Below are 18466 nucleotides of genomic sequence, written 5' to 3'. Positions count from 1 at the left end.
AATCACTCAATAGTTTTAACTATAGACAATGTCCAATAATTCGCTAAAATATTGGGTTAATCAAAATAACAAAAATATATTCATAGTATTACTATTACATGGCAGGTGGGTCCTACAATCATATCCACTTTGTATTTTTTTGCCAGTTGCACTCTCAGAAGATTAGAGACCAAACGCTTCCTCTTCCCACAGATAAGGAAGAAGAGAACGAAGAAAGCTCGGATCCAACAATGGCGATTTCTACTTTAACACTCACATCATCTCACTACACGCGTTCCTTTAGACCCACCATCTCTTCTTCTTCTTCGTCGTCATCGTCATTCTCATGTCTCTGTTCTTCTTCTTCTTCTTCCACCGATTGCCAGCAGAAACAGAGGAGCTTCACCGCCGCGAAGACGAATGTTTTCGGAGTGGGTTTAGGCCTTTTAGCTGCCACGATTCTCTCTATAACGCCTCTGGACGCAGACGCCACGAGGATTGAGTACTACGCCACTGTTGGAGACCCTCTCTGCGAATACAGCTACGCAAAATCAGGGCTTGGATTCTGCGATATCGCAGTTGGGTTCGGTGATAAAGCCCCACGTGGCGTACTCGTCAATGTAATAAATCCATCTCTCTTTTAACGGTTCATCACTTACCATGTTTTTTTTTTTTTTGATAAATTCATCACTTACCATGTTTTACGACAATTTGATTAATTAATTATTTTTATTTTTTGGTAAAATTTTGATTAATCAAATTAATCAAAACTAGATCTTGACAGGCACAACACAACCGTGCGGGTTTTTTCATTTTTATACATAAATATTTTACTTTATATCTATTCTTGAAACAAATATATGATGTTTATAGGTTGTTCACACATATTAAGAGAAATTAAATATTTACTGTTATCTATTATTTTTTTGTTTTTCTTTTAGTTAGTTTAAAGTTTTATTTGATTTCCAATAAAATTCAACCACTTACATTTTTACATTTTGATTAATATTTTATTTTTAAAGCAAATTCCATTAATTAAAAATATAACATCATATATTTGTATACAAAGAAAAAAACTAAAACATCGTATATTTGTAGACTGAGGGAGTATAACAAAATTTACAAATAACTTAATATAATTTCGTGTTATATAGTATGTAATTTTATAATAGCTATGTTTACATGACTTATATATTATTACTATAAATTTTGTATTTTTTAAAAAGAGGTATTTTGAAAACATTATTATGTAGAATTACTACTTTACATATTTTTTTTAAAAAATTTAAAATTATATGGAAGCAAATTAAATTGGACCTACATAATAAAGAATAAATTTTTAATTCAAAAAAAAATAAAGAATAAATTTTTTGAGATACTGTTAAAAACAATTATTTTTAAACAGAAGCGATAATACATTGTACTTCAAAATAATTTTGTACTAAATATCATTTGTGAAAAATACACTAATTTGATAACATGTCTTCTTTTAGTTTGAAACTAAGTTTGCATTTAATTATTAAGCAAATTAATATATTCATGAGAAAACATATTTGAAAATTATTTTGTATTTAATTTATGCTAAATTATGATCCGTCTTTCAAAGCTGGATTTCTTTTTACAAATATTTTTTATGCTTATTCATTTTAGATAATATATTATTGTATATACAAAAATTTAAGATATGTTAATTTTTACATGTACTATATTGTTTGCTAATTTTAAGACGTTCTTTCAACAAATTATATTTTTAAAATAAATAGTTTATATTTATGAAAATAAAATTTATAAATTTATCAATTAAATATACTTTTATCATATTTATTTAAGTATAATAATTGTATTTTAACATGATCATGACTATAAAATAGATAAAATAGGATATAATTTATTTATTTTTCATTTTATAAACGATAACTTAAAATACATTAAGTTATTGCTAAAATATTTTTACACAGATTTATTAGAATTTTTTAAATATAATATATAAATATATATTATATTTAAAATGAAAATATATTATGACTAAAGTAGTTACAAAGATTTTATATTATTAGCTTTAAAAAACTACATCTTAATTTTTATACATGTATTATATAGTTTGCTAATGTTAACCCATCTTGCCAACGTATTAGATTTTATTTTTGAACATAAATATTTTATACTTACGAAAATAAAATTTATAAAATTTATAAATTTAATACAATTTTATTATATTTAGCTCAATATAATACTTTTCTTTTAATACGATTGATTATGATTATATAATAGATAAAATATTATAGAATTATTTTATTTTTCATTTTATAAACGATAACTGAATATACTAATGTATAATAATATTTCAAACTAATTTCAAAATTAGTGAAAATATTTAAATATAATTTCGAAAATGAAGATCTTGTAAAAATATTTTAAAAAAGATTTGTTAGAATTTTAAAATAAATATATTTACATTTAAAATGAAAAGATATCAAAAGATATTATTATTTATTTATTTTTTTTTATTTTTTTTTTCAAAAGATATTATGATTAAAGTATTTTAAAGATTCTATGTATTATCAGTCTTATAAAAATATATTTAATAAGATTTCTAAGTGATAGTCCAAATTAAAAAATCACACATGAAAGAAGTCATGACTTCTATTTTAATATATAAGATTTTATTAATTATTTTGTGTTGCATACGTAAGCATTTGCAAAACGTTTTGGTTCAGAGTTTGAGAATTTGGTGTTTGGGCAGGTCCATTACACGGCTAGGTTTGCAGATGGAACGTTGTTTGACAGTACATATAAGCGTGCAAGACCACTTACTATGCGGATTGGAGTGGGCAAGGCAATAACCTAACCCAATGATTATCTTAGTTAGTTAGATTATAAAAAAAATATCTTAGTTAGATTACATTCTCTTCAAAGTTTAGAGGTGTGCTAAGCTGGATTTAATTATTTTAATTTGATGTACTGAGAAATAAAATGATGTTACTCTTTGTGATTATTAGGTTATAAGGGGTCTCGACCAGGGGATTCTTGGAGGCGAAGGAGTACCTCCTATGCGAGTAGGCAAGTAGTAGTCTATTTTTCTTACGTTCGGAGTATGTGTCTTTTATTAGGCTAAAACCAATGTTTTATTTACAGGAGGAAAGCGTAAACTTCAGATTCCACCTAAGCTAGCTTATGGACCAGAGCCTGCAGGATGCTTTTCTGGTACTTTTCACCATTCTTTGTATATGTGTTTCTGCTCTATGCTCATAGCAATGATATATATATTTGGGACTGTCGTATTGGTTAATGCAGGTGACTGTAACATACCTGGCAATGCAACTTTGCTATATGATATCAATTTTGTTGAGATCTACCCTGGAAGTAACACAAGATGAAGCCTGCCAACCTCCAGTTTCGTTCGGTAAAGGAAGAAATAACTATGTATATCGCCAGATTCTCTAGCTCTTATCATATGTAAACATTGACATTTTTCAACTATAACCCAATGAGTAGCTTGCTCTTGAAGAATAAGACAACTCATATACGTAATTATGGTTGAGTTATGACCTCGGTAAATCATGTAAGGTGGAGAAGCGCGTGTTAGGTTAGATTCAGTCTAGGTCATTTGATGTAGCCTGTGTCACAAAGATGTACAGAGTCTAGAATAAAGTTGCGATGTGATTGTTCATTCGGCGTTATGTCTCTGTTTTTGGTCCCCCCCACAACAACTTATGAATCTCGAGGTAAAACAAATGTGTAAAACTTTGGTTCTTGGTATGAACAAACAGGAGGAGCTGATCCTGGGTTCCATTTACAGAGCAATGGAGATGTTTTTAAAAGCTGGTGTTACTTTGTATACATCTGAGGATCAAGAATCATATGGGTATGTATAAAAACATTTTATAAGCAGTTTATGTTGTGTAGTGAAATATTTGTTTTCTTCTTTCTCTCAGAGTTAGCTTTATTTGTTACTACCCACTTTTTGGATTTTTTTTCTTTTTATAGTTGGTGAAAAGAAAAGAGTTGGACTTTTGAGTCCTCAAAAAACTAGCTAAAAGAGCATGAACAACACCTAAAGCAAAAGGCTCTAACTTAAATTAATGGTAAGCAAGTGACCAAAAAAAACAAAAGTAACCCATGATCGGATGATGTGAGAGATGTTTTGGTAAAAGTAAAAAATCTTGAAATTAATTCCATAATGAATTGTTCTTTCTGTAATGTGCCAATGATCACTTATAACATTCAATTGATTAGGTTATATAAAATGCATTTACTAAAATTAATTAACATTCTTGTAACACAAACAGAAAGCACATGCAAAAGAAGACAAAATCCTGAACCAAAAAAAAACACCAAAATCTATATAATCCATGTTTATACATATACAGTAAAACCTCTATAAATTAATAATGTTAATACTCTAAAATTTTATTAATTTATAGAGATATTAGTTTACAAAAGTTTCCTTATTTAGATTTCTTATTTTAAGATATATTTATTCTAAGATAAGAAAAATATTTGATTTTATTGTATTAATATTAATTGTTATTTTATGAAATTTGACGTTTATATTAATTTTATTATATTATTTGTTGTATATAATATATATTTCATAGAATTTAAACGTGATTTTAGATATAATATTATTAAATCTCATCAAAAATATATTAATTGTTAAGAAAATATAAAGATAATTCCATTGAGAATATAAAACAAACAATATAATAATAGGTTTTTACTTATATAAAATATGTATAGATATAAATTATTAATTTATGATTTTAATGGGACTATATATTTACATAGAATTTTTTAAAAAAATATTATCACATTATTTTATCAATTTGTGTCAAATTTTGAACCGGCCCAAGTTGGGACCGACGAAATTTATTAATGTATAGATATTATTAATTTATCGAATATTAGTTTATAGAGGTTCTATAATTACATAATAAAGCAAGCATTAGGATTATCATCACTAAACATCGAAGTGTAAGAAGGGTCATCGTTGTAGACGGCCATCGTCCCGGTGGTGACGTATGGGTCCATTTTTCTAACGTAACCAGGTGGCGCCTTCTTGTCGTAAGCCTGAGCTATGTACGGCTGAGCCACCAAGTTGTACGGAACGTAAGGCCATATCTCAGCCTTCTTCCCCGTCGATTTCGCCTTCTTCAGCACCTTGCTCGCTTCCGCGTAACCACTCACCGTCACCTTTTGCTGCTTCTTGTTTATCTCCACCGATTTAACTCCTGAGAAGACATATTAAAATATTTGAATATGTTAACAAACGGAATTATAGATGTAGCTCTGTGCATTCACGTACATGTATATATTTTAGATAGTGTTTGAACAAAACGAGTTAAGTATGAGAGGTAAAACGGGACGTGAGCGAAATTACAAAAACCAAAATAGCTCAACTGAAAACACTTCTTTTTTTTTTTTGAAAACACTTTTTCACATGGGATAGAACGAGAATTTTGATAACTAAATGTTAATTTAGATTGTAAAAGTAGTTAGTTTACCTTTTAGAGAAGATAGAGAGTTTTTGACCTTGAGGACACAACCATCACAATCCATTCTAACTTTGAGCTCTACTGTCTGAAACTGCTTCTTCTTCTTCCTCTTGCCATAGCTATGACTTCCTCCACTTCCTATTAACTCAGATATATACTCTAATGTTCCTCCAACTCCCATCTTCTTGTTCTGATTTTTGGCTTTTTTTTTATGTTTGCAAGAAAACTACGAATGGGTTATTCTCTTCCTCTGTGTCTCTCAAATATATGTTGTGTTTGTATGGATATTTGTTTTGGTTTCGATTTGCAATGAGTTGCTAGCTAGGTTGTTTCGACTTATATAGGGCCTCTGATATTTTAATAAAATAATCTACTTTTGAGTACATTATTGTATTTGGTACGAAAGAAAAAGTATCTTGGTGTGTTTAAAATTGACACAACATCAATAAAAATTTGGCCCGTTTTATAAAAATATAGAAAATGTTACTTTAAGGACTTAGGCTGTAAGCAATATATATGCCAAAGACCTTGTTGTTAAGGTAAAGATAGTAGTTGATGAGAAAAGTTTGAAACCAAGGGTTGCGCTCTGATATGATAATTTTTGATCAACCAAACCGGTAAAGATCTGAGTTGAACGAAATAAATGGCTTTAAATAAAAACTGTTTGTAACATATTCTTGAAAAATATATATACGAAGGTAAAATTGTAGGGAATTCATGTGAATATAGCTGCAATAATGGAATAATAACACGACTTTTAAAATGTTTTTTTTGTAAGTTTTGTTATTCATAGGAAGGCAGGAAGAAGGTGAGAGCCATGCATCATCTATTAACGAATTTAAAGTAATTTATCTAAACAATAATAGTCGGTTCACTATTAAATTAAAATGGGATCAATGATAAAATTAAAATTTAGTAAAATTAAAGGTGATAAACATCGTGGCCTACTTCGAGACAGCTTCACACGTACGAGGGGGAGATCTTGAGCGTTGATATATTGAGGTGACTTATATCTGACGGCGCTGATTTAAATCCGCGTGTTAGGTCGTCTCCTGATTGGATGAGTTGTGCCACCTAACTTCTCAACTTAGCTGTTTCGTATTTAAGGTTCGCTGGTTATTAGTTTTTCTTTTGCTGGTGTATTAATACATTTAGATCACAATTCAATAATAGATACAATATAATGACAAAATTGTATAATGTTTTGAAGTTGTCGAGCAAACCTACAGCAGTCGGTACGTTTAATAGTTAGATACCATAATCTAATCACACCTCTAACTATAAGGAACCGGCGAGAAGAAGTTTCCTGCAACAGATGGAAATTTTATTTAAATCCATGTCAAATAATATGGTTTTGTAGCTAACAACCAGAGTCCAAACCTGACCATAAAAAAGTGCAGAACTTTATAATGCGGACAGGACAAGGTTTCAATTATATATGTCCCATAAATGGATAAAAAAAGATACATGCATGACCTTTGTGGTCGTTTGGTTTAGTGTGTTATCTTTCTTAGATTCTTAATTTGGTATTTAGGAACACAACAATAATGCAAAAGGGAACTGACCGAAAGTGAATGCCGTGTCAACTTTAAAATTCATCAACAAATCTTTTAACCTGTGAACTTAAGCTATATTTCTTCACCAAATTAATATATGAAAATTCAAATAATAAATTGAAAATGGGAGGATTTGAACTGTTTATAGAAATCCGGGCGATGCTAACAAAATTTAAGCGCATTCAGCTGCTTCTGTTAAATTCTAACTCAGACAAGGACAACTGTGATTTTAAAACACCAAAGCAGTGATGAGTCCTAAAAGAAACTGTCTGTTTCATAGTGCAGTTATAAACAGAAGAATGGAGAATGGTAACAACCACTCATTCTTCCTCTGACCAAAATCAATGAGCAAGTGAGGCTAGCACAAGTTGCATAAGATTGGAGAAGAGTTACAGCTTGTTCTGTGATGGCTCTGTTTCTTGCACGTCTCACCCAAGCATTCACTATATTTCCTCTGCTTTACTTCCTTTAACACCTTGAGCCACGATGCTATATATGTGCTAGTGAATGTGCTAAGATTCCTCCGCCACCAGGCCGTGGAATGAGACTGAAGTGTCTAAGTGCTCCTTTCAAGGTATTAAACTGAAGATACAAGAATACGAGATTAGTTCAACTCTCTTAACTCTTTTGACATCTGTGAAATAAGCTCACCGTCTGGTTCAGCTGCTGTACTGTATCTGTTCCACTGGATCGTGCTTCTTCTGGAAGAGATGATAACACCAAGTCTAACATCGAGTCCTGATGAATTCCTTCAAGATAAGTCTGAAGCATATCTATCTCTTTTTGGATTGGCAACCCTTTGGAGAGTGTATCTTCCAGCGCAAGTGCACCACCCTACAATAACCCCTAACTTCCTTTTGAATCATATATATATCAACAGAAAAGCAGAGTTGCATGACATTACCAACATGATGAACCCACAACAAAATCAGACCATTCGTTTCTTAGTTCTTACCAATGCAAGCTTGTGAACTGAATGACTTTGGCGAGCCTCTTCAGAGCGCGCATAGAATGCCATACACAACGTCTTTATCTACGGAAATTACGAAGAAAAGTAAGAGACACGTTTAAGCACTCTTTAGTTACAAAGAGATAGGTAACAAAAAATCTTGTAAGTTGTAAAGTTATAATGTATGCTTGAGTTCATTCGAACCTCAATAGAATCCTTCGATAATTTGTTTTTTTTCTTTCTCTTTTTAGCTCCTGGATAAAGCAAGATGTGGCACTTAAATGAATTCTACTCAGGAACATGGGAACCGAGATTAGATGGACATATATGTCCTTGAAGTGAGTTAATCAAGGTTAGGTAGCCTTTATCAAGTATTGCCGCCTCCTCTATACGCATTAACTCACGTGCTCTAAAGATCTCTCAGGTCATTTTCCTACTTCTCCAAAGTTAATAATATCTCACGGATAACGCAAGTGCAGTAGAGAGATTAAAATCAATATATGAGATATGTCGTCTATCAAGCAACCTTCAAGGCTCGTAGTTTTTTTGCAGTAAGAAACTTGGGCTTCAAAATGCGACTGTCTGCATGAATGGCTTTTATCTTGAGGTGTCTCTTGTTGTTTAGAAGAAATATATGTAGATAGATGCCTTTCTCAAATGAAACCTCTGGAGCCAGCCAGCAAACATAGGATACACCAATCAGAAATGCTAACACTAGGTAAAGAAATGCTAAAACTCACCTGAATGATGAATGCGCGTTGCGTTGCGTTGCGTTGCTCCTCCTCGAAAGTGTTACGACGGACGGAGAAAAAAGAAGAAGCTTTTCCGGTGGTTAATATTCTCATGAACGGACGTCTTAGCGCCAAACGTCGTCGTATGCTGGTTAAGCACTTAGTAGGCAAGGATAGTTTCGTCATTTCACTTTAGGTCTATTTGTTTTTTCCCATTAATCAAAACACCCGAGACGAATACGAACCCTAGAATCCATTCCATTCCTCTTTCAATTTTTGTTTCTTTTCAATCGAAAATTCAATGAAGGGACCAATGTGCGCCTAATCTTTTCCATATCTTCTACATTTCGTTTTTCAGGTTTGTCATTCTTTCGCTAATAAACAATTTGAATTCATTTCGTCTGAATTGAAAATTTCTAAATCTTTTCCTTCCTCTTCTACCACCCATTTAGGGGGTTTTGCAATTTTGTATCAAAAGTTTCGTTCGTTCAAACAAGTTTCGAGCCAATTCATATCAAAAGTTTATCTCTTTGTTAAACAAGTTTGGTTTTTTTTTCTTCTTCTTCTTCTTAAATTATTGATTTTGTTTCGTTGCATTGCTATTTATCTGATTTGTTTTTTTTTTTTTGGTTGTACCTAGAGAAAAGTTGCGATAGTGTCTCGAATTATATATTTGAATTTTTGTTGCTCTTTATTCATAGAGGAAGATGTCGTCATCACCTTTTCCAATCCTGGACAACCGCCCAATCGACAAGTGGAAGGTTACCGAGTTGAAGGAAGAGCTCAAAAGACGGAGACTAACTACACAAGGCTTGAAGTTTGATTTGGTTAGGCGTCTCGATGATGCCCTTCGTGCTGAGCAGGAAGAGTCAGCCAATCAGCAGCCTGATGTTACTTATGTACCTGGAGGCAACCTTGCACCAGATCCAACGCAGACCACTCCTGTTCCTCTAGTTGGGACCACTCCAGAACCAGAGGTTAACGCTGTAGTAGTTACCCAAGAGGCATCTAATGAGCGGATTGTTGAGATGGAGAATAAGGAGACGTTTAGCGGGTTGGATTCTAAGGCCCAACCTACAGAGGTATCTGCTATCCACAACCAGGTATCTGAGGTCATCCCCGTTACAGGGTTTGAGGTAAAATCTGATTGTATTTCATCAAATAATGAAAAAATAGAACTAAAGGGTAACGAAATTGCTGATAATGTCAAATTAGAACATAGTCTTAGTAAGTCCCAAGAGCCATCAACAGCCATTGGCGATTCGCATCCAAAGATATCTGCCGGGGGTGGAGATGATGCAGATATGACCAAAGGAAATAATAATAGTGTCGACTCTGAAAAGTTGAATTTAGATAGAAGTTCTGGTGATGAGTCTATGGATGATGAGCCTGAGACGAACCAAAATGAATCGGTTACGCCTCTTGAAGTGGTGGATAAGAGTGAGCAAAATGACTTGCTTCCTGATAAGGCTGATAATATGGATGGTGAGAAAGGAGAAGCCCCTGATAACAAAAGCCATCCACTGGTGGCTTCTGACAAAAGAAAGCTTCCTGTTAATGGTAAGGCTTTCTCCTTTTTCCTTTTCCCATTTTCTTTTGTGAATCACTTTTGTTTCTTGTGTTTAATCTTCTGTGTCGGCTTGTGAAGCATATCTTTAATAGCTTTTGAAGCATCCTTTGACTTCTACCTCTCATTGTAGATCAAGAAGCTGTTGGAAACAATGTGCCTGCAAAGAGGCAACGCCGATGGAACTCCGGGAATATTAAAGTTCCTGAAGCACAGGCCACTAATAGCGTGGCACCCTCTACAACACCGAGCTCAGCTGGTCTGAAGCGTGACTTCTCCCGATCTGACTCTTCGGTTAGTGAGGATGGACCCAAGGAACGCGTGGGTATGTAAATCATCACTCACCTCTGTATGTATTGTTACCATCTCTTATTCATTGTGCTCAATATTTGTGGGCAGTTCCTCCATCTCCAAAGGAGCCCACCAATTCCCTCAAGATTGATCGTTTCCTTAGGCCGTTCACACTGAAAGCTGTTCAAGAGCTTTTGGGTAAAACTGGAAATGTCACTAGTTTCTGGATGGACACCATTAAGACCCACTGCTATGTATCAGTAAGACCCCTTCTTGGTTTTTCAAAAATGTTCTTCTGATTTTTTTCAAGTGTCTATAGAATTTCTGGTAACTGATAGTTGGTGTGATGTGAATGCAGTATGGTTCAGTTGAAGAAGCTGCAGCAACAAGAGAAGCAGTGTATAACCTCCAATGGCCACCTAATGGGGGCCGTCTTCTGACAGCTGAATTTGTTGGACCAGAGGAAGTGAAGGCAAAACTAGAAGCTCCTCCTCCTCAGCAGCCAAAGGATCAGGCTCCTTCGCAGCCACCTCCAACTGCTCTGCCACCACCACCGCCTTTGGCCAAAGCACCTCCAGTCAAAGAACGCCATGCCCTTCCTCCTCCTCCTCCTCTAGTCCCGGAGGAACAAGAGGCTCCCATAGTCACTCTGGATGATCTTTTCAAGAAGACAAAAGCAATCCCCAGGATATACTACTTGCCCTTGTCAGAGGAACAAGTTGCAGCTAAACTTGCAGCTAATAACAAGTGATCTTGTTGCTTCTTGGCGATTTCATGCCATTATGTTCGTTGCAGGCTCTTAGGAATTTAGCTTAGTTGCGGACAAAAGTTGAGAGGACTTGTTGAGTTTGGTTTGGTATTGCTAATGGTAGAACGCAGGAGAAGACTCCTTATGTTTTTTTTACTATACTTTGGTTGGTACCTTTTGATGAACGAACAAAGTTGGTTGTGCTGGATGGACCTCTCTGCTCTTTATTCCCTTTTTTCTTCTTTTTATGGAGCTTTGAACAATTGTTGGTTTAAAATAATTACTGACAGACCAATATTATCATTTTGGTTTAGCGTAACTAACTCTTGCATACAACAACCTTTAATACACGACAAGGGAACAACACCCAAGCAACTGACAGAGAATATCTTTCTTCCCACGTAAACTATAAACACGACCAAGATATGTTTTAGACACATTCCATATACATACATACATACAAGTTACATACACATACAAAGGATAAATTACATGTGTGAACCAGTCCAATAATTTCCTTCCTTACCTTAGGTTTTACTCTTACGATTTGATGATGCTTGTTGATTATAAGACGAGCGAGAAGGGAAGATTTTGTTAGAACTCCTACCGGTGGTGGTGAAAGAAGCCTCGACGGAGAGACTTTGATCCTTTTCTTCTCTCTCCTTTTCGTTCTTTGTAATCTTCTCCTTGAGCTGCTTCTGCATAAGATGCACGGGTGCGTAACTTGCTCCGATGGATGACATCTTTTGTTTACTGTTTATCAACGATGTAAATATTGTAATAAAGAAGGCTATGTAGTTGAGAGTTTCCAAGTGATGTCGAGTCTGTTGAAGAGTGTCTTATTTATAGAGGTTTCTATGACTTCGTTTACCCCTTAATTATATATTTTTTGTTTCTCTTTTAGCTTTTGTATTTTTTTTTTGCTGTTGGGTCTATAGTTTTCATGATGTTGCATGTAACAATTTCATAAAGTGTATATCGAACTTACCTCCATTAGATCGATGGCCTGACCTCCAAATTTGGTTTGGCACCAAAAGTTGATTTCCTATTTTTTTAAAAAAATTTCTTCTCACCTCTTTCAATCCCCAAAAACAGATGCATGTTCTTTTTAATAAAGAGAAAAGCTTTTGTTACAAAACAAAACAAAATTAATAAAATTGTAGATTATCTACAAGACGTAAAATACTGTGAAAAGTTAAATATATAACACAAGATCAAAAAGGCTATTTCAAAACTAATTATGCGAAATCAGAATCAGTAGTCATCATATCTAGTGCTTGTATTGATTGAGGTTATTAGTGTTTGATTTACTCTACATAGATCATAATCATTAAGAGTTAACCGCTGCAAAATAAACAGAGAGAAAAACCTACGAGTCAATGATAACTTATTTTATTCGTGAGTGAGAGACTATGCATCAACTTTTTTTGCAAATTATTAATTATAGTCGCTTGATGTCTTAACCCATCGTGATTAAATGGTTTAATTTAAACTAAGGCAAGTGGATTCTGCCACAAATTAGCATATACTACTTACTAACTACTAATCATTCATTAAAAATAATTAATTAGAAGGGAGGTTTCATCTAATATGTGGTTTCGCTTTAAGGACGGCTCTTATATCAACTAGAGATTTTTCCGGGTTACACCGGATTTCTTTCCTTTATTTTAATTTAATTAGTTTATTATAGAATATCTATTTGACTACATATTTTACACTTAGACTGAAAATGCTATATAAATTATTAGAAAATTTTGCTATTTTGTATTGGTTTTGGTGACTAAAGTTTTAAAATTATAAAGTTCAATTTTTTTTCTTGCATTGTCAAAACACATATAACGTGGTAAACAAACTAAATAAGAAAATAAATTAAACTTTAGTTGAAATTCAATTATTATTTTATCTCATTTATTTGAAGTTTATAAATATATGGTTAGATTAACATATAATTCAAACATTGTTTTTACGTTAAAATTAACCAATGTATACTTTAAAAAAATTAATATTGATTATTTATTATTTGGACGTTAAAATTGACCAATGTATATTTTAAAATTTTAATATTGATTATTTATTATTTGGTGATAAGAAAATATATATGAATTCATTTTTAAGGCAATGGTGAAATGACGAACAATTAAAATCTAAAAATGATGTACATTAAAAAAAATCCTGAATTTATGTCAAATACTTTTGTTTTCATGCAGCAAAACAAAATATTAAAAATATAATAATATTCTCTAATAGCTTTTTTTTTTTTTGAACAAACCTTCATTAATATTAAATCAAACACTCAAACAGAGTGAGGTAGTTCTAGCAATGCCCTTTTCGCAAGCGCATCTGCTTCTACATTGTTAACTCTAGGAGTATGCAAGAAAGAAATGGATAAGAAGGAAGTACATAGTTGAGAGATATCAAAGAGAACTCCTTGGGCTTCAACAATGTTTTCCTTGGTGTTGATGGCCATTATCAGGGACTTGGAATCTGACCATAAGGTCAGTTTGCGCAAACCCAGAGACCGAGCTGCCTTCAGGCCAGCTTTAACCGCAAGAGCTTCTGCTACTAGAGCAGAGCCGACATCGCAACGGTTTGAAGACGTTTGACAAAGCTTTTTGTTATTTTCTTTGAAGATGCAACCAAATCCACCGCCTCTTGTGGCTGCATTCCACGCTGCATCTACAAAGCAATGACTTCCTCTTACTGTTCCACATGCGAGTGGTACCTGCAGCTTCTGAGATGGGGAAGGCTTCTCCTTATTCTGTTGAGCTGACTGCCATATTCTAGCTTCCTTCAAAGCCAAAGATACCACCTCCAACTCTTGCATCTCTCGATTCTCAAAAATCAACTTGTTTCCTAATATTCTCTAATAGCTATCTGTATGTTTTTCCTAAGAACCTATTAGAAAAGATTCAGATTATACTTGACACTAAATTTGTTGTTGATATTCTAAGAATCTATTGTGTCTTTTCCGGCAAAAAGAATAACAAACTCATGAACTTTGTAATCTACCTCCATCGAACTGCACGTACTTCCTTCTTCACTTGTGTTTCCTTCATGAAAACCCTCTGTTCAACTGCCTCTTCGAAAAACACATAAATAGCAAGCATTAGATATGTGCACATAAGCATAAGTTTCATCTGGATCCAACTTCAGCAAACACTTTACTACTCTTTCAGCCATCTCAACGTTACTATTTTTCCTGCAAGTAGAAAAAAAAAAGAGCTCCATATAATAGTGGCTTCTTCCACTGTTATGTTCTTTATCATTGCTTCGGCTTCCTCCAATAGCTCTGCTTCACCCAACACGTTAAGAGTAGTGTTTTATTTATGGCTCAACAAAATACTTTTATTTCATCGTTATCAAATAACCAGTTGTCTTCTCTAATTCACGACAAATTCAAATTTACAGTTATCAAATCTCTGACCACCTTCCTAGCAAGTGACCAGATTCTGCATGACACACACATATAACCAGGTCACAAAATTTAAATAATGCCAGAACCAATACAAAATATGTATGCAAACTATATGAAAATAGGAGCATTTAGTAATACGCAAGAAAGAATTTCTTACCTAAGCTTCACAAGCATACCCAATAACAAACAAACTCACTAATATGAGTATCATGAAGGTTTTGGTTCTAACAAAATGATGCAAAGACACTAATAAGTTATCATAACCCATCAACTTATATATACGATACAAAAGCTTAAAAAAACTAAGCACACCATAAAAAGCTTATCCACAGAGAATCTATGCTTAGTTTTTTTTTTAAATAACTAATTAGTAATATCTGATATTCAAAGCCATTGAGTAGAACCAATAACTGATACAAAAGATAGTGATAACTATCCAAATAATTGAATTAGCTTTTCAAAGCTAGAAGAAAAGACATATGATGTAAGAGCTTATCCACTGAAAAGTTGGAAAATTTGATCAACTTTAACTTGCGAGCTTTAAAAAGTTGCATGAGGCGGCCTAAAATTGAACCAATTAAACTGTAAGTTAAAAAGTAAAGAGAATACTTATTGTTGAAAGATGATTTGTCGGTGACATCACACGCAAGCGAGATTCCCATTGCTCCACGGTACTATGCTGCAATAAAAAGAAACCACATAGGTGAGTATTACAGGTTCCCACCATAGTGAGGAAAGAGAAAGAGTGCATATATAACATTAAGATGAATCGAGAAGGAAAATCCAGGATAGTCTGGAATCGCTCTTGTCTGGTAGTATCCCAGATTTGCAGCTCAATTATCTTCTAATTCGGCTCAGTAGCCTGCTTGTATCTTGAATTTAATTCTGCGAACAACAACAAAAAAACTTGAGTGACTATTGACCACTAAAAAGAGCATTTACGAAGAATGTCATGTATCAGAGAGATCATACTTGATAGTTGTAATGAAAGAGATCAACATGGTTCTTGTCGTAAATTGCATGATCGAAGTGAAGCATGCTATTCAATTACGTCTTTTGTATTTCTTTGATCCAGTTCTGTTTAATCAAGAAATCAAGAGCAACGTAATCAAAAAAGAAAATGATTTAAGAGAAGATAAGATTTGATAGGAACCATTATGAGATTATCTCGATACGGCTATAAACATATAGAGATGTAACACCCACCATTGACGAAAATGGACTGAGATGCGGCGCCACAATAGATAGAAAGAACATGAAATAAAAAAAAACTAAACAGAATGTTTTCTATGATTCGACTTCCATTGCAGAAGAAAACCCTCTTTAATAGAAGTCAAATAATATGAGCGTTTTTGATAGAAACTGAATCAATTCACCAAGCTGAGGAAGATAATTGGTTTTGGTACCAAAACGTTTTTCGCAAAAAGAGAGATTAAAATAAAAGAAATAATTGCATATATTTTAATGACATGATCTAAATATTTTCTTCAAAGGAATGACATGTCATTAAATTTTTATTTGATTGGTTGATTAAACATGCTGATGTGGACACTCTAGATGTTGATTATATTCTCCTTTTAGTATTGTAAGATAGTGAGGAAAGAGAAAGAATGCATATATAACATTAAGATGAATCGAGAAGGAAAATCCGGGATAGTCCGGAATCGCTCTTGTCTGGTAGTATCCCAGATTTGCAGCTCAATTCTCTTCTAATTCAGCTCAGTAGCCTGCCTGTATCTTGAATTTAATTCTGCGAACAAAAAAAAAAACTTGAGTGACTATTGACCACTAAAAAGAGCATTTACGAAGAGTGTCATGTATCAGAGAGATCATACTTGATAGTTGTAATGAAAGAGATCAACATGGTTCTTGTCGTAAGTTGCATGATCGAAGTTTGTATTTCTTTGATCCAGTTCTGTTTAATCAAGAAATCAAAAGAGCAACATAATAAAAAAAAATGATTTAAGAGAAGATAAGATTTGATAGGAACCATTATGAGATTATCTCGATACGGCTATAAACATATAGAGATGTAACACCCACCATTGACGAAAATGGACTGAGATGCGGCGCCACAATAGATAGAAAGAACATGAAAACAAAAATACTAAACATAACGTTTTCTATGATTCGACTTCCGTTGCAGAGGAAAAATTCTCTTTAATAGAAGTCAAATAATATGAGCGTTTTTGATAGAAACTGAATCGATTCACCAAGCTCTGAGGAAGATAATTGGTTTTGGTACCAAAACATTTTTCGCAAAAAGAGAGATTAAAATAAAAAAGTAATTGCATATATTTTAATGACATGATCTAAATATTTTTTTAAAGGAATGACATGTCCTTAAATTTTTATTTGATTGGTTGATTAAACATGCTGATGTGGACATTCTAGATGTTGATTATATTTTACTTTTAGTATTGTAAGATGACATAAGGTAAAAGTTATGGCCCATAATGATCATCTTCGCCATATTTAATAACAATATTATTAATATTTTCATGGTTCATGTAATCTGAATAATTCATGGACCAAAACTATGTAAATCAGTATGTGCTATAACTTTTTGTTATCAATTCAACTATACCAAAGATCGTGGTATATACTATACATTCCAAAGCCCCATGTGTTTAGAAATTGTTAGAACAAAATATAATAGCTTTTTCTTATTTTTAAGAAAGTAAAATTTCACATAAAATAATAATAAGCTGGACTCCGACTAGTCGGCCACTAATCTCCAATTCCCACCTATGTTTTGACTTATCAGATTATTTACTCGTTAACAAATCATGTGCTTTGACAGTTTGACTAATAGCTTAATTATAAAATAGTGAACCATCAGTGGGAACTTAAGAGCATCGTTAGCGGTTTGTTCTTAAACTGAGTTTCTAAAAATTATTATACTAATAGTTTATTCAAATTATTTAGTTGTATAATTAAAACTAATAACAACGAATGAATGTCAAAGAGACACGTTAGTTTAAAGTCTCTGAACTCATGGCAAAAGTTTCTTTTTCCAAATATGTCTCTCGTTATTTTTCCACTCTCTCTCTCATGTTATTCATTTTTTTTTTTTTTTGAAGAGAGACTCCCTAAAAGTGTTCCACTGGGGGTGCTCTTACGTACAACGTTTTTTTTTGTTTGAACTGAACTTATACACAACGTTACTATTTTGTAACTTTACATACAACGGTACTTCTATATTTACAGAAGAGGCTTTGTAACCTTGATATACATCGTTAATTATTTCTTACCCAGGGAATATATATTATGGATCGATAAGTCGCAAATATGTATGATGTGTATATGATTCACAAACACATAAATACAGACACAGCATGGTGATGGTGATAATATATTAAAATACTCCATATGCTAGTGCTGCATGCTAGTACTGATTAAGGGGGTGTCAGTTATGTTTTTTTATGAGAAATTAATATAATTAGCACCAGCTGCTTGCAATTAGCACAGGCTATATTGTAAAGAAAAATTAAAGCTGAGATGCTTTAAGGAAGGGCACACCCACCTCTATAAACCAGCATATTATTTTAGGTTTTCACAATCCATTTTGGGTTTTCATAATTCATTCTACTTCTACATGTGGTATATATGTTGTTGATCACCACTTGACCGACTTCGTTTTTTTTTTTTTGTTCCTGGACCGACTTCGTTTAAGGTTAATTAATTAGTTTTAAATAAACGGGCTATACTTGCATTTAGTGGACCGACTTTAGT

At 33.1% G+C, this 18466-nt stretch overlaps 4 protein-coding genes across 7 annotated transcripts; 2 read left to right on the top strand and 2 right to left on the bottom strand.

Moving 5' to 3' along the window:
* LOC106439178 (photosynthetic NDH subunit of lumenal location 4, chloroplastic) lies at positions 1–3939 on the top strand. 3 transcript variants are annotated; one of them, XM_013880589.3, is made up of 6 exons: positions 1–599; positions 2723–2815; positions 2979–3039; positions 3115–3183; positions 3274–3382; positions 3750–3939. In XM_013880589.3, exons 1-5 carry the CDS (start codon positions 99–101, stop codon positions 3354–3356), a joined length of 807 nt encoding a protein of 268 aa, XP_013736043.2. In that variant the 5' UTR covers positions 1–98; the 3' UTR covers positions 3357–3382; positions 3750–3939. The 3 variants fall into 3 exon arrangements, with proteins under 3 accessions (XP_013736043.2, XP_013736034.2, XP_013736026.2); XM_013880580.3 differs by having other exon boundaries at positions 3274–3402; XM_013880572.3 differs by lacking the exon at positions 3750–3939 and having other exon boundaries at positions 3274–3510.
* Positions 3940–4815: 876 nt separating this feature from the next.
* On the bottom strand, positions 4816–5793 carry LOC106373805 (heavy metal-associated isoprenylated plant protein 23-like). Its single transcript, XM_013813936.3, has 2 exons — positions 5484–5793; positions 4816–5210 (listed from the first exon to the last, which is right to left on the bottom strand). Exons 1-2 carry the CDS (start codon positions 5653–5655, stop codon positions 4906–4908), a joined length of 477 nt encoding a protein of 158 aa, XP_013669390.1. The 5' UTR covers positions 5656–5793; the 3' UTR covers positions 4816–4905.
* Positions 5794–7128: 1335 nt separating this feature from the next.
* Positions 7129–8668, bottom strand: LOC106439167. Of its 2 annotated transcripts, XR_002654942.2 has the most exons (4): positions 8184–8668; positions 7986–8063; positions 7682–7864; positions 7129–7612 (listed from the first exon to the last, which is right to left on the bottom strand). XR_002654942.2 is itself a non-coding variant. In XM_048744987.1 (3 exons), exons 1-3 carry the CDS (start codon positions 8046–8048, stop codon positions 7520–7522), a joined length of 339 nt encoding a protein of 112 aa, XP_048600944.1. In that variant the 5' UTR covers positions 8049–8668; the 3' UTR covers positions 7129–7519. The 2 variants fall into 2 exon arrangements, 1 of the variants encoding a protein (XP_048600944.1); XM_048744987.1 differs by having other exon boundaries at positions 7986–8668.
* Positions 8669–8910: 242 nt separating this feature from the next.
* Positions 8911–11524, top strand: LOC106439157 (apoptotic chromatin condensation inducer in the nucleus-like). The gene is made up of 5 exons (XM_013880543.3): positions 8911–9068; positions 9412–10270; positions 10411–10602; positions 10677–10828; positions 10927–11524. The coding sequence occupies exons 2-5, from the start codon at positions 9418–9420 to the stop codon at positions 11317–11319; spliced, it is 1590 nt and encodes a 529-aa protein (XP_013735997.1). The 5' UTR covers positions 8911–9068; positions 9412–9417; the 3' UTR covers positions 11320–11524.
* Positions 11525–18466: the final 6942 nt, after the last annotated feature.

The sequence above is a fragment of the Brassica napus genome, chromosome C1 (genome assembly GCF_020379485.1).
Source record: "Brassica napus cultivar Da-Ae chromosome C1, Da-Ae, whole genome shotgun sequence".
NCBI classification, from domain to species: domain Eukaryota; kingdom Viridiplantae; phylum Streptophyta; class Magnoliopsida; order Brassicales; family Brassicaceae; genus Brassica; species Brassica napus.
This window is presented reverse-complemented; position numbering and strand designations above follow the sequence as displayed.

Coding starts and splice junctions, on each gene's coding strand:
- LOC106439157 (XM_013880543.3), top strand. CDS start 9,418: ATGTCGTCATCACCTTTTCCAATCCTGGACAACCGCCCAATCGACAAG. Junction 10,603..10,676: donor TGGACCCAAGGAACGCGTGG/GTATGTAAATCA, acceptor ATTTGTGGGCAG/TTCCTCCATCTCCAAAGGAG. Junction 10,829..10,926: donor AGACCCACTGCTATGTATCA/GTAAGACCCCTT, acceptor ATGTGAATGCAG/TATGGTTCAGTTGAAGAAGC.
- LOC106439167 (XM_048744987.1), bottom strand. CDS start 8,048: ATGGCATTCTATGCGCGCTCTGAAGAGGCTCGCCAAAGTCATTCAGTT. Junction 7,865..7,985: donor CAGTTCACAAGCTTGCATTG/GTAAGAACTAAG, acceptor GGGTTATTGTAG/GGTGGTGCACTTGCGCTGGA. Junction 7,613..7,681: donor TACAGCAGCTGAACCAGACG/GTGAGCTTATTT, acceptor TTGTATCTTCAG/TTTAATACCTTGAAAGGAGC.
- LOC106439178 (XM_013880589.3), top strand. CDS start 99: ATGGCAGGTGGGTCCTACAATCATATCCACTTTGTATTTTTTTGCCAG. Junction 600..2,722: donor CACGTGGCGTACTCGTCAAT/GTAATAAATCCA, acceptor GTGTTTGGGCAG/GTCCATTACACGGCTAGGTT. Junction 2,816..2,978: donor TGCGGATTGGAGTGGGCAAG/GCAATAACCTAA, acceptor TGTGATTATTAG/GTTATAAGGGGTCTCGACCA.
- LOC106373805 (XM_013813936.3), bottom strand. CDS start 5,655: ATGGGAGTTGGAGGAACATTAGAGTATATATCTGAGTTAATAGGAAGT. Junction 5,211..5,483: donor CTCTCTATCTTCTCTAAAAG/GTAAACTAACTA, acceptor ATGTCTTCTCAG/GAGTTAAATCGGTGGAGATA.